This window comes from Harmonia axyridis, chromosome 1 (assembly GCF_914767665.1).
Source record: "Harmonia axyridis chromosome 1, icHarAxyr1.1, whole genome shotgun sequence".
Taxonomy (NCBI): Eukaryota; Metazoa; Arthropoda; class Insecta; order Coleoptera; family Coccinellidae; genus Harmonia; species Harmonia axyridis.
Genome location: NC_059501.1, coordinates 35493537 through 35519427, shown reverse-complemented (window position 1 = coordinate 35519427; position 25891 = coordinate 35493537). Strand labels below are relative to the sequence as shown.

Here is a 25891-nt window from a genome sequence, read left to right as displayed (position 1 = left end):
CTGCGCGAAAATTTGAAGTACACGTTTCAGTTTAGTTTTTAGTGGTGTTTCCGAATATTAAAATAGATTTTCAAAGTCCGAGGGTGTTGTTTCGAGGATTCAAACGATTAATAATTTTTTGTTAACCCGGACCTTTAGGCTCTCAATTAGAAACATATTTGCCAAATATGAAGAAAATATACCGGATGGTTCGTTTGATATGGCCACAGAAAGAAACGGGCAAAATTCATAAAACACCCTGTATCTCGGCTACGAAGACAGTAAGACCCACTAAATGGAGTATCTCCAGAACCGCCTTGGTGCCACCATTGTTTAAACAATGGTGCCACCTATGTACCAGTGAAGTATTTCCGTTTCCCAATGAAACACCCCTGTATATCTCTAACTTTTGTCCGCAAATGCTTCGTTTTCCGAGATTAAAGTTTTACTTAAAAAAAATTTATTGAAATTTGGGGGGTTTCAGGAGGTAGTTATTAGGCATTTTATGGCATGCAATTAAGAATTTTATGTTTATCATTGGCGCGCATACGCGTAATGATCTAAATTTTTTCAAGGAAAAAATGGAACGCCACTGAGATATTTCAAACTAACAATAATTTTTGAATTTTTCAATCAATTCGTGACAAAAATCTCACCTGCCTTTTTTCGTATGAGGCCCCGTTTTTTTGCAAAAAAATAAAGTAAACATCTCAACGCGTATTTAGCATTTCTTTGATACATTTAGTAGGGACGTTATCGCAAATTGTTATTCGTTATTCGAAAATGATTTTCAGTTTGAAATATCTCAATGGCGTACTATTGAGAGTAGTTTAAATGTTCACTTTTTGATGAAAACTTTAACACCATGTATCTCGGAATACGAAGCATTTTCGAACAAAAGTTTTATAGCAAAACTATTTTTCATGCAGATTCACTCCCTGACGTTTGTTGCACTTATTCACTAATACCCTGTATATGAAAATAATTTTAGAATGTGTTCTAACTACCCTATGCATATTACAAAAAAAGTTTATCAAAATATCTTCATTTAATCCCTCAAAATGATATCCGAGTCTGGAGTGAGCCACCTGGTATATATTCAAATGTTTTAGGAGCAATTTTCTTCATTTGGTATGATATACTTATAAGTTACCATTTCCTAATTCTAATACCTATAATAAAATTAAATAAACTAGTTTTTTTGAGTAAGAAGGTTGACTTCCAAGGCGCTAAAATTTCATTATTTCTTATTTGACTTGTACAATCCAATTGTTAATCTAGGAATAAAAAATAATAGGTCTTCTGGCTCCAAAATCATTCATAACTTACCAAGCAAATTTTGCACTATGCGAATCTCGCATGACCATCAAAATCAATTCAATGGAGATTTAAGTCTGACTTTATTATTGTTCTATTCCAGTGTGAAGATTGGGAGTCGCCATTGAAAAAGCCCTGGCCCAATCAATATTCAGATTTAAATTCAAATGGATGAGAAAGATCTAATCTTGATATATACTATGAAATATTCCGAAGGAAATTCAATGATTTTATTTGAATGTATATTGTTCGTTCGGGATTTTTTTTCTGATTCACTATTGAAAATCTGAATATACTGTTAATCGAAAGTCATTAACACACATCCCATCACGACGCACAGTTCAAAATACAGTTACAGATTTGCGACTTCTCTCATTTCAATGCCCTCAGTTCTCGATATTAGTGCCATATAGTTCGCCGACTTGAAATAAATGAAAATGAGGACCACGTTTTTATTGTTGAATGTTTGTATTGTAGGCTGTTTAGGTGAGAAAATATTTTTATTCTATAAGAAGTGTGCGTAGTTAAATAATTTGATAATGTTTTAGTGACCTTTTTAAATTATGCCAAACTTGTCAGAATATTGTGGGAGTATGGAGAATCGGTATCTCACAAATATATTAATTTGTTATATTATAGACCTTTAGACATATTAAAAAGTAACTAGTGGCGGAGTCGTTTGGAGACTTTTCATCTCTGAAAAATTATAATAAATTTTTTGTATTCATCACCAAAATTTATGCGTATAAATATTTTATGATTTGAGGCTCAATATATCCCTATATATTCAACCGATTCTACATCCTTTCTTAATTTAATCACTGATTTGGTATGGTTATCTATTTTTCAAAGACATGTCCATTTTTCAAAATCTGGTAATTATCTCTTAAATTAGACAATCGTTAAATTGGAATACACCCAGTAGAAATACCTCAGAATAGTTGTGAAAGAATAATCCTAAATAAGGTAAAAATTACGGAACTAATGTAAGATTTTATTCAAAAATATTTCGCTCTTGTTCTAGGGTGCATCTTTCTGCCAAATGTATGTAATTTTCGAATTTACTGCAGCTAATAGTATCATTCAGTTATTTAGATTTGATATGATTCCGAATGAAAAGATCATAACCAAATTTATAGCAGTGAACACGATAATATTCGAAAGAAAATTTTTGATCCACCTGAAATAAAACTAAGTGTATTCAATTATCGAATGGAAAACTCATGTTGATTCAAAATTTCATGAATATCGTATGACTGTAGCTTTTCGCTACATTTTATTGAAGATTGTTGTGCTTATACAGGGTGTTATTGAAAAAGTGCGACAAACTTCAATGGGTAGTTTAGCATGAAAAAATAATGCAAGTTTGCTAAAAAAAATTTTGTTCGTAAATGGTATTCCAAGATGCAGAATGTTAATTTTTCTTGAAAAATGTCAATTTTTATGTATGTCTGAAACCAGTCGAAGTATTCAAATGAAATCTGGTTGATTTCAAGAGGTAGTTATTGCGCATTTATTGACATGCTTCAATTAACATCATTAGCTGATGATGTTAATTATTATTCGAAAATAATTATTAGCTTTAAATATTTAACTGGTGTATCAATTTTTTTTTGAAGAAAAATTGATACACCAGTTAAATATTTAAAGCTAATAATTATTTTTGAATAATTCCTTGTTCAATCTCTAGAGATTATTTTAATTCGTAACGCAAAAAAAAATTAAATCTTAACGCGAGTTTTTTTCATTTGTTTGATAAATTATTAGATAATTATTATTATTAGATAGTTCTTGATAATTTATTGATATCAAGATGTTTTTTTTGCTTAAAACGGCGGCTCATAGAAAAAAAGTTGAGAAATTTTTTTCACAAATCAAAACAAGCGATTAAAAAGTTATTTCTAGTTTGAAATATCTCAGTGGCGGACCATTTTTTCATGAAAAATATTGAGAGAAAGATATAAATATCAACAAGAAAGTGGGTTTGATATGCAAAAATATATTGGACTGTTAAATTTTTCATTTGGTTAATTATTTCAATTGCTAAACGTTCAACCTTCAGAAACGTTTAAAGAAGAAATATTTTTCAGCCAAATGACTTCAAGCGTTCTATGTAATTCAGAAAATATTTCATGAAACTATGATCTTCCTATTCTAGGATTATTCAACGAGCCCAATAATCCGCAGTACACATTACAAGGTCTGAATGGTTTTGGTTTCAACAATGGTATTAACTCTTTGATAAATCCTTTCGAATCAAGAAGAAGATGCCCAGAATGTGATCGTTCAGTTTTTAGCTACTGTGGAGACAAACTTTTTCACGATTCCTGTTGCTGCAGTAATCCTAACAATCCCTATGGTAAGAAAATTATGACTTATATTTTCAAGATTGGCATTCTATTGAAAGTCTTGCAGCTTTTCAATGGCTCGTTCCCCGAACATTGTTCTATAGTTATCATGCCGTCATGACGTCTGTATTTATCGAATTTTGAGCATTTTCCACTCACTAATGACGAACCCGTGATCATAATTCAATTTTGTCCTAACCTAAAAAAAATAATTCTTCAATGGAAAAACCAACAACTTAAAATTTTCAGTGTAGGTTCTAATTTTGATTATGCCGCGTGTGAATAGCGCAAAAATAATCACTGAAAATTCGAACAGAATATCGAAAAAACTTAACATTTTATCAACGACATAAACAGATCCGACTAGATTAGATTTAATTAAGGAGGTTCCTTCTCACTGCTACCTAATATGCCCCCCATATTCTCTCCATAACGTGATTTACTGCTCTGGCTATTCCATCTGGGATGCTTTGCAGAATACCGCTTGATAGTCAGTATCAAGCATCAGTGATCTCCCAGGTTTGTTGTAACAAGAAAAAAGGTGGAGTAGGCCATTTGACGTTGGTATATTCAGTTGCTGTCGGTACTCTTGCTCCACATAGATCACTGTTCCCCCTCCGTTTCCAGTTGGGTGGGCTGAACGATTCAGGTTGTATCCTAGGATCCTGGAGTGCCAGTAGGATGGCTTCAGTTTTGTGTCCCTTATATCTAGGTCATCCTGAGATGCGAACTCTTCTAGTTCATCTCTCGCTGGTTGAAGTCCATTATTTGCATTATATTTGTGTGTCAATGCACTACCTAGCATTCAAAAGCCAGAGCTTCCCCTGCTAGAAAAATATGAATCTGCGTAAATTATTTTTTCTACAAGCTTGCGCTTACAACCCTTTTTTCGTACGTACAGAGTCACTTTCCCAGACAGTGTGGAAAAAGCACCTTATATTTCTTTTCCGCACGAATATGCGAACAGAAGAGTATCAAAGAATGTTAAGTATTAAAGAATTAATTAAATTCGTCTAGGAAAAGTGAACCACTTTCCGCACTTGTTAGGAAGTTGACTATTTTCCTTCACCCGGATTACACGTTTACCGCAACACAATAATTAAATGACAAAGAAATAACACAGTAATGGTGTGCGAAAGAAGGTAAATAAACAAATATCAGACGGACAAAAGTAGAGAAACACTATAACTTGCAAGAAGGAAGGATGGGTTTTTGAACGTCCAGGTCTAACATGCTCGAGAGTTGTATTCGGTGGCCGTATACACTGCTCAACAATTGATAGGGATCACTTACTTGTTCTAAATTTATTTCTGAAATATCCGCTCCAAGATTATAAATTTAGTCAGATATCAGATTATTTTCAGTTGATAATATGGTTCACTTGAATGAAGAATGAAAAAATGGAAAGTTGGAGAGAAAAAAAGACTTTATTAGGAACACTCAAAATTCTGTGTTTGAATAACATAAAAATTTTATGATGAAACCACAAGAAGGCTGAAGTTTCGGTTAAGCCAGTACCTAGTTGGTCCCCCACGAGCTCGTCTCAAGCATTCTACCCTACGAGGCATACTTTCGATCAAACGATTTATAAAATTTTGGGGCAAATTCGTCCAAATATCCCGTAAAGCGTTAGAAAGGTCCTCCAGGTTATTGATCGGTTATTCTAAGGTTGACAATTGTCTAGACATCTCAGACCAGACATGTTCGATGCAATTCATGTCTGGAGAGCGAGCTGGCCAGTCCATCCTATCAATAGCATGAGTTTCTAGCGCTTCATTAACCAGACGACTACGGTGTGGACGGGCATTATCGTCAATTAAAATGAAATTCTCGCCCACGGCAGCCGCAAACGGAAAAATTATGAGTTCAATAATCATATCGTGATATCTCTGGCTGGTCATGGTGGTGTTCTGCAGAACAACCAACTCTGTGCGTTGGTTCAAACAAATGCCTCCCCATACACATATAGAACCTCCGCCAAAAGCTGTTGTGGGTTCCATAAACTGTTCTGCATACCTTCGACCTCTTTCCCTCCAAGCAATAATACGTCCATCGGAGTTGACCAAACGAAATCTAGACTCATCCGTAAATAAACATCGGCTCCAATCTTCAAGTGTCCAATTGCGGTGCTCCTCAGCCCATTGCCGTCGATGAACCCGGTGTTCCCTATTCAAACGGGGATGTTGTACCCTCCTACGTGCTCTCAAACCACGAACATGTAGTCGTCGTCTTACAGTCTGGTTCGAAATTAGAACTCCTGTTGCAACTCTCAGTGATCTGAGTCGGCAGCTGTTGTACTGCGCTGCCGACCTCCCCCGAACATAAGCTACTGAGTCGTTTTGGATGAACCTATTCCAAGCCCGACTCACGACACTTTGCGAAACATTCAACCGCCGGGACACTTCTCGCTGGGACAAACCTTCCTGTATCCACCGTATGATTTGGTCCAGTTGCACAGGAGCCAAACGTCTTCTCGGCATGACTGATAAGCTGATATTGTTCTCATTTCTTCAATTATTGTCACCTTATGTGTTTGAACGAGAGAAAAAACAGATTTAATAACAAATACCACATTGCTTTTCACTCCACCTGTAACAGCCTACAGATAATATAATCGATTTTGTGAACAAGAGCCGATGAAGTGAGGAAGACTTTGATATAATCAACTCAAAACATCTTACTTTTTCCTTAGAGAACATATAATGTACAGATAGACACTTTCTTACTACCAAAACGAAGACTCTCTTATGTGATACATTAGTGTTATCTCAATTCAACTTTTGCGACGTATTATATGGCTCATTTTTATCATATAGAAATGTAAAAAGAATTCAAATGGTTCAAAATTCGTGTCTTCGTTTTATTTATGGTATCAGAAGACGAGAACGGATCTCTCATAGAATAAAAGAGATTGGCTGGTTGGACATAGATGCTCGCAGAAAGCTCCACTGTGCGTGCATGTTCCATAAGGTAGTACTCAATAAAACCCCTGCATATCTATATAACAAGATAACATTTAGGACTGACGTTCATAATTTGAACCTGAGACATAGAGGGGTGGTGATGATTCCGTCACATCGTACTCAATTTTTCAAAAAGGGGTTTTCATATAAAATATCTAAGGTATACAACAACTTGCCAAATTTCCTGAAGAGCACATCCATTCATCGTTTCAAAGCAGATTATGTAAGATTTTTTCACCATGTTTAGATATCCATATATTTATATACATATTTACTTATTTATTTTTGTTTGTTTTATTTCAATTATAAGATATAGATTATTCCCATTACACTTCATTTTACTTTATTTTTGATTATCAGGGTTGTACTGGACTGTTGAGTTTTCATTTTATGCACCTCCCCATGAAATGTTTATAATGAAAGATTGTTACAGGGATTATTTTCGTTGGATATATTTTTCCCAATTTGGTATTGTAGACTAGTTATTTTACTATTTTTTTTTTGTTTGGTCGGAATTGAAAACCGGTGGGAGTTTTGTTTCAAAACTCTCTTCGATATTCTCACCAATTTCCAACAGCTGTTTATATATAATGTATTTTTGTATGATTATTGTTATGAAAAGTATTGTTGGAAATAAAGTATATATCCGACTTTTGCCTATACGCGTAGGATTTATCCTCGCCGTCGGCTTCTCACTCCTCGCTAAGAGGAACATTCACTCAATCCCAGATATTTAAAATATCAGAAGGGTAGAGCTCGGTCGTGTCCGGTCCTTGTGGTCCCCCTGGTTGTCGTCGAACTTCTGGTCCTCTTACACGCGATCCTTGGACCTGTCCTTCGCTTCCTAGGAATTTTCTCACCGTCCTTGCAGTACCTAAAAGAACAGCTTTTTGCATTACATTACATATATACTCACTAAGCCCTAGTTGCTTGATATTTCTCTTGAGATTTTTGGGTACTATTCCTGTTGTTGAGATGATAATTGGAATAGTTCTCGTTGATATCATTCCCCACTGGCGCTTCATCTGAAATTCGAGGTCCCTATATTTTGAAATTTTTTCGACCTCTTTTTGACGCAAGTTGTTGTTATTAGGTATTGCTACGTCGATGAGTATAGCTGCCTTTTGATGTTTATCAACTAGCAATATATCTGGCCTGTTGTGAGGGACTGTTTTATCAGTCAAAACTGTACGATCCCAGTACAGTTTATAGCGTTCGTTTTCCAGGATGGTCTCCGGTCGGTACTTGTAGTATGGTACTTTTTCAGATTGAATTAGTGTTAATTTAGTTGCCATTTCTTGGTGTAATATCTTTCCTACTGCATCGTGTCTCTCTTTATATTCATTTCCTGCAAACATCTGACATCCACCCGTGATATGTTGTATTGTCTCATTTGTTGGACACCCATATCGGCATCGATCGTCGGTAATAGTTCGATCCTTTATGATATGCCTGCAGTAATTTCTAGTTGAGATCACTTGATCTTGGATGGCTAAAAGAAAACCCTCTGTTTCTGGGTACATCGCACCTGATGTGAGCCAATAGTTCGACGCTTCAATGTCGACATGATCCTGGTTCACCTCGTTGAAATGTCTTCCATGCAGGGGCTTCTCTCTCCATCTATCCAATTTTTCTTGGTTTGTCTGGTGGTTGTATGAAAATTGCTCCTTGTGAAGTTGTAAAGGTGTTGATTCGTCTGCTTATTATTATTATTATTATATTCACGAGATAACTTGAAAAAAATACAAATGATGAAGAGAAGTTCATAAGTGATCCCTAGCAATTGTTGATCAGTGTATAAACAATTTTGACCTATAATTCTTCATCTGTGTGTAGAAACCAATAGTTCAAGCTCAAAATTCGTAAATACAGACATTTGGGTGAATTGATAATACGCTGATAATCCTCTGGAATAAAAAAAAAAAACATTTGAAGATTTTATGGAAGAGAGGAGGTTTCAGGTTGTGATAAACTCCCATGTTTTTTCTCGTATTTCAGATGAGAAAAATAATTTTACCTCATTCGAAATGTTCAGCTTAATATTATAATTTTTTTTTTTTTCAGAACAATTACCACGACAGTGCTATTACGCCGACTGTAGTTTTCTTCATGCTAACTCTTGTAGGGAACATAAGCTAATCACTGCATGTTGTTGTGTTAAAAAATGATAACTTTACTTTTGTGATATTCTATTTAGCCATTAAATATTTATTTCCACAATTTTTTTACTCATCAAATCATATAACAATCAATTTCAGTATTTCAATGATATTTAGTTGAAATCTACACATTCTAGTTTACAACATAACAAACAATACAAGTTGCAGATTCTCACCCTGAATTATAAATAATTTTTGAGAAAAACATCCAATTCATTTGTAAGTATTTATTTATCATCCTGAAGTAAATAGTTATAACTCGATTTTTTTATCTGTGGGATTTTTTTTCCTGGACGAGAGACAAGTGAAACATAAATATTAATGAAATAGTTGTCTGTTCAAGTTTTTTAAATAATCCATTCCAACCAATGCTAGGAAGTAGGAATAATAACATATTACTACTATTACATTTTAAAGACCGAAAGTTATAAATCAATCGAATTTCTAATTTCCTTCTTCATTTAATTCAAAATCAATCAGTTCGGTTGAATTTTCTACTATTTATGATAAATTCATCAAAATTATTTGTCCACAAAAATGTTTTAGTTAGACAATTATTCATTTTTAAATTATCACTAATTTTTAATGATACAAATAAGTAGTTTTACAATAAAAGAATTATTTTTCACAGGAGAATTCAGCTTATCTTCAACCTTCATAAACTCTTTTTTCATAAAGATATGACAAACTGAACATGACTAGAAATTTTTTATGCCCAAACATTATTTATCATATTATTATGATAAATTTGAATGAATCATAATTTCAACATTCACAGTGGATTGTAAAATTTGTGCCCCTTATTTTGAGTCAATATGCTTATATATTTTCTTACTGTGCATTACTTACAGCTATCAGAGGTTGAAAAAGGCAAGGTGATTGTGCACATATTTGTTTTCTTCAAATATTGTCCTTTCATTAGAAAAAAATATGCTATTGAGCATTTGAGTTTTTTTTTTCTATTATCTGGTTATTCCAATTACTAAAGATTTTATAAGATTGCTGTATAATAAGAAGAAATAGAATATGATGCGGACTTCAAGTAGATCATCTCTCCAATAAGAGGAAAAAAAAATTGGTATTGAAAAATTAGTGCAAAGTTTCAATATAATAATAATTATAGTATCAATCATTTATTTCAAATAATTCAGTACCTATTTTGAAATTGTTCGTGTTAAAAATTAATTGTATGATGAATGCCTTATTTTTGTTTGATATTTCTTACGTAATGAGATCAAGTATGCATATGGATTAACATGTTCTATGTGCAAATCTATGAGCATCAAAGTTCATATAACAACAGTTATTTATCTACATGTAGCACTCAGTTAATAGTTCATTTCATCTGAAAATTCTCTTTGAACCTATAGTTTCATGTTTTTTATACAAATACGGTATAATAGTACTTATGGACTAGGTTTTTCTCAAACCTGTTTCACAACCATCTTTCAGTTCCTATTCATAGGGAGGAATAAATCAAAGTAAAACTATAATAATGTTAACAGAATATCAAGTGGCTGGATAATGGCAAGTGAAAAAAATATTTTCAAGGCAATTAAAAAACCATTTTTGAAATGAAACATGAGGAAAATGTTAACATAAAGAATTTGAATGTTTTTTATTCAAATCAGTTTTTTCAAACATGTCCTAACTTCTAGTCTAATTATCCAAGTCAAAGATTTTACTAAAAAATTTTATGGAGCTAATTATTCTTCTGGTTCAATTTCTGTATAAAGAAAATTGAATTGATTATATCAATCTTAGGCATTTGTAACAGGCTATTCACTTTAGGTATGAAATGACGTCATTTCTAATGAGATTATAGAACTAACTAAAAACTTCTTGTTAATGAAATTAATATCAGTATTAATTTCATGGTTAAACTAAAAATCTAGAGTCTGTCAATGATGCTGAAAAATATTTTATGATTTCATTTCATTACTAAGATGAATATAAATATCATACCTATTCTATTTTGTCCTACCATCAATTCACCTTGAGGAAATCTTGTGTGAATTAAAATGGCTAAAACAACAATTTCCACTAATTTAGATTAATCGAAATTACTAAAAATTTAAAATGTGTTATTTGCTGTCAGCTTACCTATAAATTAAGACAATATGTTCTTAAATCCGCTAACAGAGATAATATTGATGATATTCAGAATTATATAGCAGTTTCAAAAATTTCATCCTTTCCCTGTCACTAGCACCATAGTCCTTTAAACTTTTTTCTGGGATATATCAACTAATGTTTATTCCTTCTTTCATTATTCTATTTCTTTATTTGATTACAGTAATAAGATGGCTCCTTGTGTTGAAATTTTAGAATACTATTCTATCTTCTGGAGCAAAAGCAATTTCAAAATACATGTTAGGTTTAAACTTTCAGATGAGAGCAAGTTGAAGCTTCACTAGGAGCTGAACTATTTTACAGAAATGGACTCATATTTTGAAAATTCTGTTATCGTGGATAAATTATTTTTCTGATTCAGCTATCATGCCAGAAAGACCAAGTTTGCTTTAAACAATGTTAACATGTCAAATGTTTCATTCGACTATTTAAACATTTCTATTTATCCAACTCCATTGCATTTTTCTCACTTCCACATTTCACAGCAATATATACATTGGAAAAAAATTATCAATGAAAACTAGAAAATACCATCTGGTAATAAGCATTTCTTCTTTGATGTACTTATTGTATTGAATTGCATCTAGTTGTACCATTAAACAAAAATTCAGAAATAGATAATTTTTCAAAAGACAGTTCCTGTAAGACTTTTGTGACAATATAATTGTAATGTATAATTTTTCAGTTTAATTTTTGTGAGAATTACGAAATCATAATGGTTCCCAATTCGGAAGACTAAATAATTGTCACAAGACTTATTCATATATATAAAATTAAAAAAAAGAGACAAATCTCAACAATTTCAAACTAAGACTCAGAAGAATGTAGAATAGAAAGTGTGTGTTATAATCAATCTCTTATTATGAATAAGACTCAATATACCCATACAAAGACTATCTTAAGAAAAATCAAATGAGATAGATTATATGCAATTCGTTAATTCAACTGATGTAGCAGGTAGTTTCAGCTATAAATGATCTAGAAATAATTTATATATATGTATAATGATGAATGCATTATAGATGGAAGGGTGATTGCTATTAGATTTTTTAAATTAAAAGGTTCAATTGATTGCAAGAGATTGCAGAAATATATTTGTATCAGAAAATGAAATCAATTTAAGACTTTGAAGTATTTTGTGCACTGTCTGAGCCTGACAACCCAGATCTAGGCACAGGTTTACAAAATCCCAACCTAACAGGTCCTGGCACCGTACATTTCAGTGCTTGAACAGCTTCATCCAAAGGTACATTGATGATACTTTTATTGTTGACACTAACCAATTTATCCCCTGGTGTTATTCTACCATCTTGTTCTGCAACACCTTTCGGTACTAGGCTCCTTACAACGATTACCTAAAATAAATGAGATTGGGATTTCATGATCTTTACAATTCCAAGCAGATTAGGAATCATAAGTAACAAACATTGAGAGGATTTGATGTTCACAAATCAAATCTCAAAAAAGAAGTGAGTATTACTTACTGTAGATTTTGGATCAATGGGATCCTGATAATCTAAGATAGAAAATCCAAATCCTCTATCATTTTTAGTTAATTCAATATACTCTACTTCGTCCTTCCACATTGCTATATTTGAATCTTCCATTGATCTTGATTTTTCTCTTGTTAGATTCAAGTCATCTGATACTGTCAGAGTGCTTGAAGTATTAATACTGGTGTCACTCAAAGCTTTTAGTAAACGCTGTTCTGGATGAGGGAGTAAATTTTTCAAACTGCCTCCTAATATATTTCTTGCTTCAAAACCTAAAAATATTTATGGATATCATCATATCAATTCTACTCATAAATATATTATAAATATAGTCCAATCAGATACTCGGAACCTTCAAGATTTAGAAATATTTTTTCAATTACAAGATTAAAAGTATTTAAAAGTGATTTGTTATCATGTTCATACTCAGAATTGAAGTCGATAAGGCTCTCAATAAAATTGACCATAAGCAACACTACTCAAGTAATATAGACAACAAACTGCATGACTCAATTCAATGCAACGATGGCATGATTGCTCAAAAAAAAGTGTTTAGCTTTTTTATGTAGTCGATGAAAAGGGATAACACATGAGTTCACACATGTGAAATATAGTTTCAAATTAGATTTAGTTGACGAATTTAATAGATTGCTATTACAAAGATTAACATTCATTCAGATAGCAGTGCAGTTATTGAATTGTTCAAACTTAGTTTTCAATTGAATATGCAATGAATTCAAATGGAGAAGTTTTAAATGAAAGAAAATTGAGGAATGAAAACAAACCATTCAACTTCAACTGACTATAACATGAATAGTTTCACTCAATATCCCCGTATTCGTACGGAATATATCCCCCTATCTTGAAAATTCTATTCGATTTTCCGTATTTCCTAATCAAATAAGGAAAATTGAGGACAAAACAGGCAAATGCTGAGAAAAATATTTCCTTCTTTCCACAGAAATTGTTTTCAACTGTTTGAAAAATAATCAGAATATAAATATTTTCTTGTAGTTTGAAATAAAAAATCAATGTAGATACTAGGATTTTCAAATCTAAACATTCCAAATATACTTGGTGACATTATGAGTGTTACAACCATCAGGAATAATTTTTCAACTCGATTTTTTGGCAAAATGTGTATTACATTAAAAACACGGCAAATTTTATACTATGGTTTATTATTTCCTCGTTCATTGACCAGTATCTCGACATGTAAATTAAAAATATAAAAACATTGATATAAAAATTTCAATGAATATGCAGTGGCGGAATTCGAACCTGGGACCATTAGTTCCGAATGCAAGGATATAGCGGTAAAAAATATTGTATTTGGTATCATCATCAAGGAGCGCTCTAGAAGCTGGCAAACCGTCTTTTTCCCGGCGCGGCATTTTCTACTTTTTCCGAGAAAACCGAATTCTTAGAAAAATGTATTGAACAAATTCTTTTTCAATTCAACGAATTTCAAAGATGATTTTTCGTATAAAATTAACTAATATTGGACGTGTGCGCATTCGAGTTTAATGAAATAATCGTTCATCCGATTGTTATACTCAATCATTTAAAAAAAAAAAACAAAATGTTCAAGCGTTTTATACATTTGAAACACAACGAAGAACCTGAAACCAGAGGAGAGTCAAATATTATGGGGCGGAATTTTCTACTTTTTCCAAGAAATCTGGATTTCTAGAAGAATGTATTAAATCATTTTTTCAATTTCAACTAATTTCAAAGATGATTTTTTATATCGAATTCACTAATCTCAAACATCTTTGCGTCAAGAATGTCTACAATATCTATCCTTTTTTCGTTATACCTAGTGTTGGGCGTGGGTGCATTTGAATTAAAAATAAAAGTTCATCCGCATCATCTGATTGTTTTATTCAATCATCTTAAAGAAAAAAAAAGGAAATTTTAGAGCGTTTTTTAAAGTCGAAACTCAGCAGAGGATCTGAAACCTGAATTCAATTCATATAGTTCATCATTTATTCAGAAGAGGATAAAGGAAATTTTGTTTTGGTTGAAGAGGAAGTCCTTCAATATAAATTATGTCAGCTTATTCTGTAAACGTTTACACAAACCAGTCACTACACCGATACGGGGAGACAGAGTTTTTGCTGAGGTTTTTATCTGTTCTCTTGTATCATACGTTGAAATGTATGATGCCCCGTTACATTTCCTCTGCTAATACTGAGATTCATCGACACATATGCTTGATTGTTTGAAATTAATATTTTGTATTTGCTCTTTCTCAAAAGAATATATATATATATTCAGAAGATTTCAGTAGAGCACGTGAATAGTGGCTCTTTAAATTTTTGATGCCTTGATTCTAATATTTGTTTTATTATTACTTATATTCTATAATTTAATTTCAGTTATTTTTTTGGAAACAGTCAAACAGAAGCTAAATTATAAGCTTTTCTCTTAAACGCGCCTAGAGACACCAAACAGATCCCAGTCAGAAGACAAGCTGTTCAGAGCCGTATCTAGGGCGTGGCAAAGGTGGCACTTGCCACGGGTGCAAGGTCCGCAGGAGCGCCCAAAAAATTTGGAGCACCAGGCGAAATAATTTGAAAGATCACAACTCAGTTTTCATGAATAGGTCACACAACAAGCGATGCAGAGGAATCTGGAAGCATTTAAAATATTGCTAGCCTTCCCTAGAATTTGCGTACTAAGTCTAAAATAATCACAAGATCAGCAAAACGAAAATATAGGGCTCAAAAATTATGAACAAAAAAATACTATAAGAAAATATAATGGATAAAAAAAAGGTCGAAAATGAGGGCGATGTCTAATATATTGCCACAGGCGCAATAGTACCTAGATACGGCACTGAAGCTGTTAAATTGTTTCACAGTTTTTATTATTGACTATTACAGCTGATTAACTCCTTACATACTTGAGAATAAGACATGGAAATCTGAACAAAAAATTGCATTGTTTGGAAGTTCGCGGGGCTCAATTTTAGCATTTGTTGGTTTCAACTTTCAACTATTCAGGACACCCATATCGTTTTTCCCATTAAGTTTTACCTGCCTGCCTTATTTCATTGAAGTTCACTTGTGCAGCTATGGGGGGGACTGGGGACTGCAACCTTCTCCAAAAATGCCATCAATTCAGAGAAAGTTTGTCAATGAAGAGAACATTATGTTTCTAATGGATTTTAATTTATTATTTACAACCCAGCATCATTTATTGTCTCGAACGTCATTTTCAATATAGAAAAAATTTCTTGGTGGTTGCTTCTCAAAGTTAACCATAAAATTGGAATATTATTGCCACCAGATAGTAGTTCAGTAGTTGAACACCATGATACAAAGAAATATTATTATTTACTTGTATCGAGTATCATGGTTGAGCACGTCCTACAAAAATACATAGTAAAGGCAACGAAGTTGCCTATGAGTGCTGGGATTGTTCCAATTATGCTACCTGGAAAAGGTTCCGAAGCAATAGTAACATCAAGCTTCAAAATTTTCGAATGATTAACAGATTTCTCAAACATCAATCAATATTATCATCATTCAGGTGTTTAATTGATCGGAGTAATGACTCTTCGAATTAATAGAATTGTATGTAATGGATTTAGAAACAGCCAAGAAATAACCCTTGAGTATGAATTCAAGATGTGGAAGATGGAATTATCGAGAATTCCCGAATCATAAATTTAATGCAAAGTACTTTCTAAATATGATGTGCATATCTTTTACGCAAAATATTTTGTGCGATACCAGTATAGACGGTTTGTAAGAATTTATTCTACCCTCAAGAGACTGAAAATGTACTTAAGAAGTACAATGGTAAGTCAGAGATTGCCTGGCTCGCTCCATTGAATATTAATTATGAGTTTGAATTCGATATTCAGAATGTAGTATCGATTTTCCAAAATCTTGATTGTTCTACCGGTTAATACCTGTTTCCTTTTTAATGTGACACAGCTTTAGAAAATAAGGTCGTAAAGATAGGAGATTCAACGTTATTCCAGAGAATAATCATGGTCCACTGCAAAAATCAAAACATCTGCGTGATATGATATCGAATAAACTCTTTCAATAACGAAGAGGGGATGGTCACACTAGCGACCTGCCGCCTGCGCTGCGGCGTTGCAAGATCTTTCTGTTTATAAGAATCTGGGAGAAAAATACTTCGGGTTTAAATCCCGCAGCTAAATATTCATAATTTATTATATTGTTTGATCAATTTTTTCAAAGTTGTCGAGATATTTTGCGTTAAAAGAAGAAATAAGAAATAACAGACCAGACAAAATTTGCAGTGCTTTTCCTATCTCGTTGCTTTTAAAAGGACTTTAAATTTAGATTGATATTCAGCAACTATTTTCACTTTAGACAGCAACATTTTGTTTTGTCATATAGAAACTAATTTCTTCCATTGAAAGAAAACAACAGAAAGCGTAATTAAATAAAGTTATTACAATGAGTGATAAACTAAGCAGGTATGCTGATATTCCATATATATTCGTAACCCTTGTACACTCCTACTAATTTCAGTTTCATGTTCCGTCCACTTCATTCTCGTTTATACGTAGTAAGCAAAATTTGAGTTCCAACTTTTAACTAAAAAATGCTCGAAGCACACAAGCAGCTAGGACGACACACTGTCCTCCTTTAAAATTAAACTTGTGTTTGTTTACATTGTCAACAAACAAACCAGTAGAGTAGAGTAGAATTGTGGAAGTGGGGGTGGGATAGTAGAGTGTACTATTCCACACATCCACTATCCACTTTACTGTCCCCTGCACTATCTGTAGTACTCTCCTATCACTAGCACAACTTTTTACACTATTATAGTAGGGGAATAATAAGCACTCTACTACCGAACTCTACTACTATATTTATGCAATTTACTCATTCTCAGCATTAAAAAGACCTACTGTATTTTCAGACTCTGAACTATAGTAACGAACTCACTTTAAGACACCCTAATGGAGACTTGCAGTCTTCTGACTAGAATTTTTGGGATTGCGAATTGATAACAAGCTCAACTGGCGAACTTACTGCATTTATGTTTGTACTCAATTGAATAGTGCTTTTTTTTGCATTGAACCGACTCAAGAATATTTTACCTAAAGAATCACCGATAGGAGTGTATCATTCACTATCCTACACCCATATGAATTATAACACCATTCTATGGGGAGGATCTCCAAATGAAAGAGAGGTTTTTGTTTTTCAGAAAAGAATCATTAGGTTGATTTTCAGCTGGACATCCCAGAAGTCATGTACACCATCATTTATATTATATCGAATACTTTGGTTTACTTTCATTTATATCTTTAATTTCTTACTGTTTATTTGTAAAAATATACAAAACCTGAAATAGTGTTCTGAATATCACAAGTATGATACCAGACATAAGAATATAATCTGTCTACCAACGCACAGAACCACCAAATTCCAACAATCACCCATAAATCAAGCTCTTCAATAACCTACCAGAGCGAATTGAATATCTTGAGTATTTAAGGTGTGAAAAAATTATCGAGGATTTATTGCTGGAGAAGGAGAATATTTTTGTTGCAAAATCATTTGAATATTCAATATAATTTTTTTCCTGTGTACTTAATTTCTGACCTGTTCTATATAAATGTAAATTCATCTCATGGGATGTAATAAATGATTATGATTATACCAATATAAACCAGGCTTATCACGGTGGTTGATCAATTTGTTTTTTCTCTGTTCTTCAATTTACTTTGTTCACATATATTATTATTGTTGCAGTTCTATTTACACAATAGAAGACAACAAGTTTACTAGTGAATGGATATACACAAACTAAAAGCACCTCTCACAAATCTGTTATTTCTCAAAATAAACTAAGAGCTTTTTATGAAGATCATGTAATATTATTTTACAATATTAAGAGATGAAATTTTAGTTTTACCAGAGCATTAAAAATACTCATCTGTTAGCGAAAAAATCAAGTTAAACAAATTATTATTACCCCTATTACATTATTATTATTTTATTACACCTTATTATTACATACACTAAGGGTCTTTTTCATCCCTATTAGTCTGGTCAACTGACATAGGTTGAAATAAATGGGATACTTATGCACTCAAGCTTATTTGTTAATTAATAGAACCAGCATCATTTGCCACTGTAGGCCAAAATGGCCTACATTTATTTTTCTTTTGATACATTCAGACTTGACTTCAAGTACTGTTTTTATTTAATCTCACATTTTCCTCTAAATTTCATTAGACATCAGGATTTATATCCAATTAAAAAAAGTATTTCTTGTTTCTTAATCTATCTTACCTTCAATATCTTGGGAAGTATTAATAACTCTATTCTTATTCTTCCTTGCACATACTAATCGTACAGTGCTAGGTAATTCTTTAAGTAGTTTCACAACTTCAACATGTCGTATTCCTAATAACTTTTGGCCATTTACTTCCAACAATTCATCTCCAGAACATAATTTTCCATTTTGTCCAACAGGTCCCTCAGGTAAAATAGATCTTATGTAATGATGTGGTCTTAGTTCTACACCTTTTTCTACATCTACAGTTCCCTCTAAGCTGATTCCCAAACCTTTAAGCTTTGTTAGGTTAGCCACTACTATTTCACAGTCTGAATCTACAAGCGTTTCCCACTTATTCTTTATTGCCGATTCCAAATCATCTTCTGGATTAGCTTCAAAATTCTCTTCAATAAATATTTCTTTATGATTATTGGCTTGTTCATATATCTCACTATTTTCACTAATGGAATCTATTTCTGGTTCAACTCCAGACTGAAAAGAGTTTTTTATCTTTAGAAAGCTATCACTCTGTTGGATTCTAAATATGCAAATGAAATTTCCAGAATCATTTGTAATGGTACAATCATATGAAGCAATCACTAAAAAGTAGTTCATTAGTTTTTTTCACAAAATAAAATGAAGTGAACGTTCAAAACATAACATAAATAATGCTTCAAAGTCTAATGAACACAGAGTGGTCAAATAACTTTTGGATTAAAAAAATATTTGTCCTCAGAGTTCCAAATTACCACTAGCAAAATGCATATTAAACCATACTGAAGAATTTTGACTTCTTGTTTGTGTGTTAGTTCTCATATAATTTAATATATTTATTATGGACAACCTGCTTGGATTGTAGAAGGTCCCATACGTATTTCAGCTATTGCTATGCATGCACAAACATGTAATTCCCAACGTCTCTAATATATCGTGTACTGTTCGTCCAACTTTCATGAAATTTGGTATCTATGTTCAGGTTGGATGATAAGTGATTACATCGAGCAAAGGGTAAAGAAGGAATTTGTCACACCCATTGGCACAATATATTTTTTTTTTGTCAACTGTAAGGGGAGAAAAATATACTCCTGAAAGTGATATCTGAGCAAAACTATCATTATTGTTTTAAATTACTTCTCTTGATATGTTTCAAATTGAAAGGATTTTGAGAAAAAAATTCGTTGATGGGTATGTGGCACAATAACATAGACCAGAATTCAAATTGGAATTTAAAATATCTAGTCGGTTAAAAGTATTATACCTAATGACATAAATATCATAGGACTAGGAGGTGGCGTGTATCAGGACCTAAAACAGTGATCATTTTTGCTTGATTAAACTAAACTACTAAAGTAGATAAGGTCCCAATATGTTCTTTTGTACTAGGGTCCACCTAGCTAATCCACTGCTTATACAATAAAGCAGTGCTAATTTCACAGTAATTAATCCAATTTGTGTTTGTGAAGTCACTGCCAAACTTGATTGTTCTAATCTCGAATATTGAATATGTATGGAAATTTAATGTCTTATTGAAAACCAGTAGATCAGATGATGTAAACAAGTCATTTGCTGAATTCACTTTCACTGTTTGAGACTAGGAAAGGGATCTTGCGAAAAATATTGTTAGGTCAGCTAATATGTTAATCATACCACAAAATATTCATGCATGTTTATTTCCCTTTTGCCATTTCATATTAATTGTCTATGCAATATGATGAATACATTTTACAAATTGTTGTTAACCTACCCCAGAGTGAAATTTTGAAGGAAACTGTAGACACAGTGACATCAATTGATGACAGAGTATTGAAAAATAAGAGGAAAGAAGAACTATGTGAGAGATCTTTTTTATGCTAGGTTGAAACTATTTTCATAAAGGACTCAGAATAAAGTTTTAATGCCTCAATTTTTCCTCAATAAGATGTGCCTTAAACTCCCTATACTAACTAATATTCACTAGAAAAATCAGTCGCATAGGTTCATGTGACAAACTGTATAGTTGTACCAAAATAAATTTGAAATATTTGATTGGAGTATATATTTTTGGTCATATGGAATGTTCTGTAAGTAGTCTTCTCAGCCTTCTCTTGCATTATATTCGCATTATATTTGGATATTTTAATTCGCTCATTGTGTTTCTTGTTGGAATTATGTTTCTTGTATGAAAAATTATAATTACACCTCTCATTCCACAATTCAAAAAACTTTCTTATAATATTTAGTCACTTATTCGGAATCATAACAGCAATATTTTTATATATTTTTAACATTTTAATTATGTTGAGTAATCAAAGAGAGTTTTAATCAATTTTAAGATATTGACACCAGGAATTTTATCTCACATATTGATGTCTTTGTTATGAGATTGTTAAGGGATTTTTGTTTCTAGATAATAATCATTCATCATTTTGTAAGTCAAGTTTAAAGACAAGATATGGTCATGTGGTTCATCTGTTACATCACTATAATGTGTATTATGTATATAAATATATTGATATTGAAAGATAGCTTATATTGAGCACTCCATCACATTTCAAGCTTGTTCTCAGCAAAAATAAATCAAAACAGATTAGAGTTAGCATATAACAAAAAAAAAGAACTAATACAGTTTGTAACCCTTCTTTTCAGATAAATATTATCTCATAAATTCCAAATAGATTTCTCACAGAGAACTTCATATTGAGAATAGTTATATATCTTACTTCCTGGATCTTGGGAATTTGGTCACTATGGAGCGGATCGCATGTTGTGCGTACGCGAATTTTACAAAAATGGTAATTCTGAGACACAGCGCAAAGACATTTTTCCAATATTCGAGGTTTTTATCACTTAAAGGTTGCGCCAAGCATTCGTCTCATTCGGAAATTGGTAAAAAATTTGAGGAGACTGGTACAACAATATGATGATCCGACTGCTCCATTCGAAAAGGTGCAAGTGCTTCGAATGGGCATAGATCATCACTATACCACAAAGATCTTTAACCAATGAAGATGTTTCTAGCAGGATGGAGCAACTTACATGTGTCTCAGCTGAGATTTCGTCAAATTTTTTCAGGCAAGTTAATCTTCTGGACAGACGAAAAGTAGTTTTTAATTTTTTTCTTGAAAAGCAAGAAATTCACGAAAATGAAATTGAGTTGACATTTTATGCAGGCAAGAAGGCATCCAAAAAATTTTTGGTGGTGTTCGTCTATGATTCCAAGGGGTAGAAAAAGCCACCCCTTGATCTTGTTTTGCAATAACTTTTTCTACATTCATATTTTACAATAAGAAAGTTAATTTTGGATAGACTGATCAATTCTTAACAACTTAGGTCTCTTGTAACTTATTGCTAAAATTCTCGGTTTTTGAGAAAAAAAATTTATCAACAGATAATACGCCTGAGTTGTGGAGGCTGGAATTATTTACGACCTTAAATTTATCTAGTACAAATGTGAAATAAATGTAAAAAAAAAAAAAATGAACTTTTCACAAATTAAAAACTACTTTTCGGGCGCCATCTTTACTGCAACTAAGCAGGGGGGTTAAAAAAAGTTTATATGAAAGACCCACCCTATTATTTGACATGGAATCGTCCCCTAAATTTTTTCGCAACTATTCATGTACACTCAGCATTTATCAAATATCATTTCTGTGTTTGTAGGTAATTTCTGATAATATTTAGGTCAATAAAGTATATATAAAATGTTTAAATTGGAAGTAAGGCCTATTCTCTTACCTCATTGTTTTCAATGGGTATCCAACTTAAAGTAGTAACTGATGGTGAGGGTGGACTCAAATCATTTTCTTCCTGACTTGCCAAGGCCTCTCGTAAATGTTCAAACTTTGGTCCTCTCAAAAATCTCTCAAATGTAAGTTTTACTATATCACCAGTTTTTTTCAACTTTTCAACAGCCTCATGATTTGAACAACTCTCTATTGACTCTCCATCAACTTCTATAATCCTATCATTCAACTGAATTTTACGACATTTGAAAGCTTCACTGCATTCACTTAGACTCTTCACAAATATACCACTTAAGTCTTCTCTCTCACAAACGTAGCCTGCTACAGTTATGCCCAGACCATATTCATTTTTGTTCAGTTCTACTGAAAACTTCTCATTCTCTGGTAACGTATATTCTAATTCAATAGGTGCATGAGTTAAAGTTTTTATACTGTCTGGAGAGATACAATTCTGATTTCTTGTATTATTAATAGTAACAGCTGTTTCATGCTCGATATCATTTATTCCATTCAAAGTTTCAACTTCTACAGAGCTATTATAATGTATATCTTCTTCATCTTCAATACAACTATATTTTCGATTATAATTGCAAAATGCTGAAAAACCGTTTTGTAGAAGAGTTCGATCTAGTTCTTCAGGATCAGTTAAAATTCTTGTGGGAACAATAGGTGCGCTAAAGTCCAAATTGTGGAAGTCAGCTGATGAAGGTTCTACAGGTCTAGCCACTACCATTCTAACCTGCAAAATTTATACCTATGGAATTATTAAATCATCAGAAATTAAAATTTAAATAATATGTGTAAAAATAAGATATAAGATAATTTCAGACATTCACTAATCCATAATTCGATAAAAAAATTATATAAAATGAATAATATAATACACTATCATTCTATTATTTTTGATTATGTATAAAAAGCATAAAACATTCACATACTAGCTTTATAATGACTTGAATATTATTTTTAAGAAGAGTCTTACATTTTGCTACTCAAAATTAAAATACATCTATATTTGTCAATAGGATCACTTATTGCTTTGATGTTCACAATACCAATATTGAGTTGAAGGGTACTCCCTTAAGCATAGAATTGAAATATATCCATAATAAACCCTTGAGCGTCAGTAGTATTAATAGTTCAAGTGGCTTTAAACATATGCTTCCCAAAATATTTATGAGATTGCAGAATGAAATTTAAATTTGATAGTATTTATAATTCATAAACTTGATATAGTAATTAATTTTTATATATCATATTTTTTGTATACTGTTTTGTATCATAAGGTATTGAAATTTTTGATATTGTTGATTATAGACTACTCTAGAATCAAAGATAAGGTCATGCAGTATACTAGAACACTGTACTCAGTGCACTAAATCTCTGCTTCACTTAATTGTTATTATAATTAAGATTAGTTAAGTTATATATTCTCTAATTTGGAATAAAGACCTTAATAACTATTGTCTTATTATGGCTAAAATGATAATTGTCATAAAGAAATTATTTATTAAGTTGTTGAAAAAGACATTTTTGTGTTTTGTATATTTGTTCTATTTAGATTTATAAGGTCTACAACTACAATTTTTTTTATTCAATTTCGAGCAACCAATAGTTGCATAGGTACAAATTAAACTTACTTCTTGTCCAGTTTGCCTTAAGACGGTTGCAACTTGATCAGCTGCAAGACCTCTGAGATTAACATCACCAATCTGAAGTATATGGTCTCCACTTTGTAAACGGTTATCTTTATCAGCTATGCCACCAGGAAGAATAGATTTTATAACAACCCCTGTACTTTTACCACCCACAATTCCAAATCCAAGTCCAGAACCGTCATTTACCAAGTCTATCACTTCAACTTGTGACCATTCTGTACTTAACACCATATTGTTGCTCAATCATCTCTTTACTTTAAGAATAATATAACTTTTATCATGAAATTTAAATTTTTCTATTATTTCAATTTCCTGCAAAGAAATATTTGTCATTTTTCAAATGAATGAATATATAAAACTATAAGAACTTGATCAGATATATAATGAGTTTGAATAACAGAAAAGAATCCATAACTAATTGGTTCAAAAATTTTATTTACCTTATTTCAAAATAAATATAGATTATTTCCATCATCTTGAATGAAAATATCTATTCTAGAAATAGAGTTGTTCAATTTTTTCAGAATGAATATGTTATTTAGATTTTATAATATCTCGAAAATTATCCATTTCTGCCAGTAGAATATCAAATAAAAATTTAAAATCCGATCGAATTTCGAAGTTTAAAACACAGAACATCCAATATGAGGAAATCGCTAATTTTAATTTTGACACTGACAATCTGACATCTAAATAACCAATAATCTGTCAACTAATGTCGACCACAGAACACTAATATGGTCGACTGTCCAGAGCATAGACTATATCTTTGGTCCAGAGACTTCTGGAAAAAAAAAATTCTACTAAAGATTAGATAGCTTATTCTATGCATTTCCAGAATATGTTTCTTGAGCGGTTGTTCCCCGAACAGAGTGCTTTATTATTTTGTCAAGATGTCTCTTGTCTCATCGAATATCTAGGCGGGGATGGTCTCAAACAATAATGTTGACTTCGTTACGGGATGTAATATACATTATATCTGGCCGAGCCAAAGTTCTGCTACGAGATATATTATATCTACAATGAGAAGGGCAATATTGGAAAGTATATATATAACGAGCGTTCATTGAAATTCGTGGTCAAGAGTTGCTGTGGAGAAATTAGAGTTGATTTTCTTTGAGTGTGAGAGCGCTTTGATTGTACCATATTCTTCTCAAATTCTAAGTATTTAAACAAATGATAGTAATATGGTACAAGCTAAGCGCTACTCGTTGTCACAGATAATTCACTCGAATTTCTCCACAGCACTCTTGACCACGAATTTTAATGAACGCTCGTTATAACTATATCGCATGATGAAAAGTCACTTTAAAACTCAACTCACTGATGACGAATCAGTATCTAATTCAATTCTATCCGGTTATTCATAACCGTAATTATCGAATGGAAAGATATAGAAATTTGAAGATTTCAGGGTAGGTTTTAATTTAATACTTCGGTTCGGTGCGTTAATCAAAAAACAATTATTAAATATGGCCGTGAACACAAAACCAACGGAGTTGATATTTTGGGTCTAGGTATAAATTAATAATTTTACAATTCGTGCAGTATTACAAGCTGATCACAGCGTTAGAACTTCAAGCTTCCTGCGAAATTTGATATTCATTGCATTGTCCGAACCCTATAAAATTCAAACCGAACTTCGAAAGAAATCGTTTTCGTGTACAGCATTGTTTAAACAATGATAATAGCAATTTTATGCTTAGTACCTATAACTTTCATCTTTCATGCGAATCACATTATTACCAGAACAGAACCATAAGGAATTCAAGCAGAATATGGGGAAAACTTAATATATCCGTAACAACAGATTCGATTACGTTGAATTTGGACTGTACAT

At 32.2% G+C, this 25891-nt stretch overlaps 2 protein-coding genes across 4 annotated transcripts; one reads left to right on the top strand and one right to left on the bottom strand.

Moving 5' to 3' along the window:
* Positions 1-1575: 1575 nt before the first annotated feature.
* On the top strand, positions 1576-8827 carry LOC123680908. The gene is made up of 3 exons (XM_045619032.1): positions 1576-1782; positions 3455-3655; positions 8672-8827. The coding sequence occupies exons 1-3, from the start codon at positions 1728-1730 to the stop codon at positions 8773-8775; spliced, it is 360 nt and encodes a 119-aa protein (XP_045474988.1). The 5' UTR covers positions 1576-1727; the 3' UTR covers positions 8776-8827.
* Positions 8828-11966: 3139 nt separating this feature from the next.
* LOC123680876 (patj homolog) lies at positions 11967-24733 on the bottom strand. 3 transcript variants are annotated; one of them, XM_045618995.1, is made up of 6 exons: positions 24492-24733; positions 24034-24363; positions 22386-23132; positions 18686-19163; positions 12384-12664; positions 11967-12254 (listed from the first exon to the last, which is right to left on the bottom strand). In XM_045618995.1, the coding sequence occupies exons 2-6, from the start codon at positions 24280-24282 to the stop codon at positions 12018-12020; spliced, it is 1992 nt and encodes a 663-aa protein (XP_045474951.1). In that variant the 5' UTR covers positions 24283-24363; positions 24492-24733; the 3' UTR covers positions 11967-12017. The 3 variants fall into 3 exon arrangements, with proteins under 3 accessions (XP_045474951.1, XP_045474959.1, XP_045474954.1); XM_045619003.1 differs by having other exon boundaries at positions 18686-18872; positions 24492-24731; XM_045618998.1 differs by lacking the exon at positions 24492-24733 and having other exon boundaries at positions 22386-23147; positions 24034-24170.
* Positions 24734-25891: the final 1158 nt, after the last annotated feature.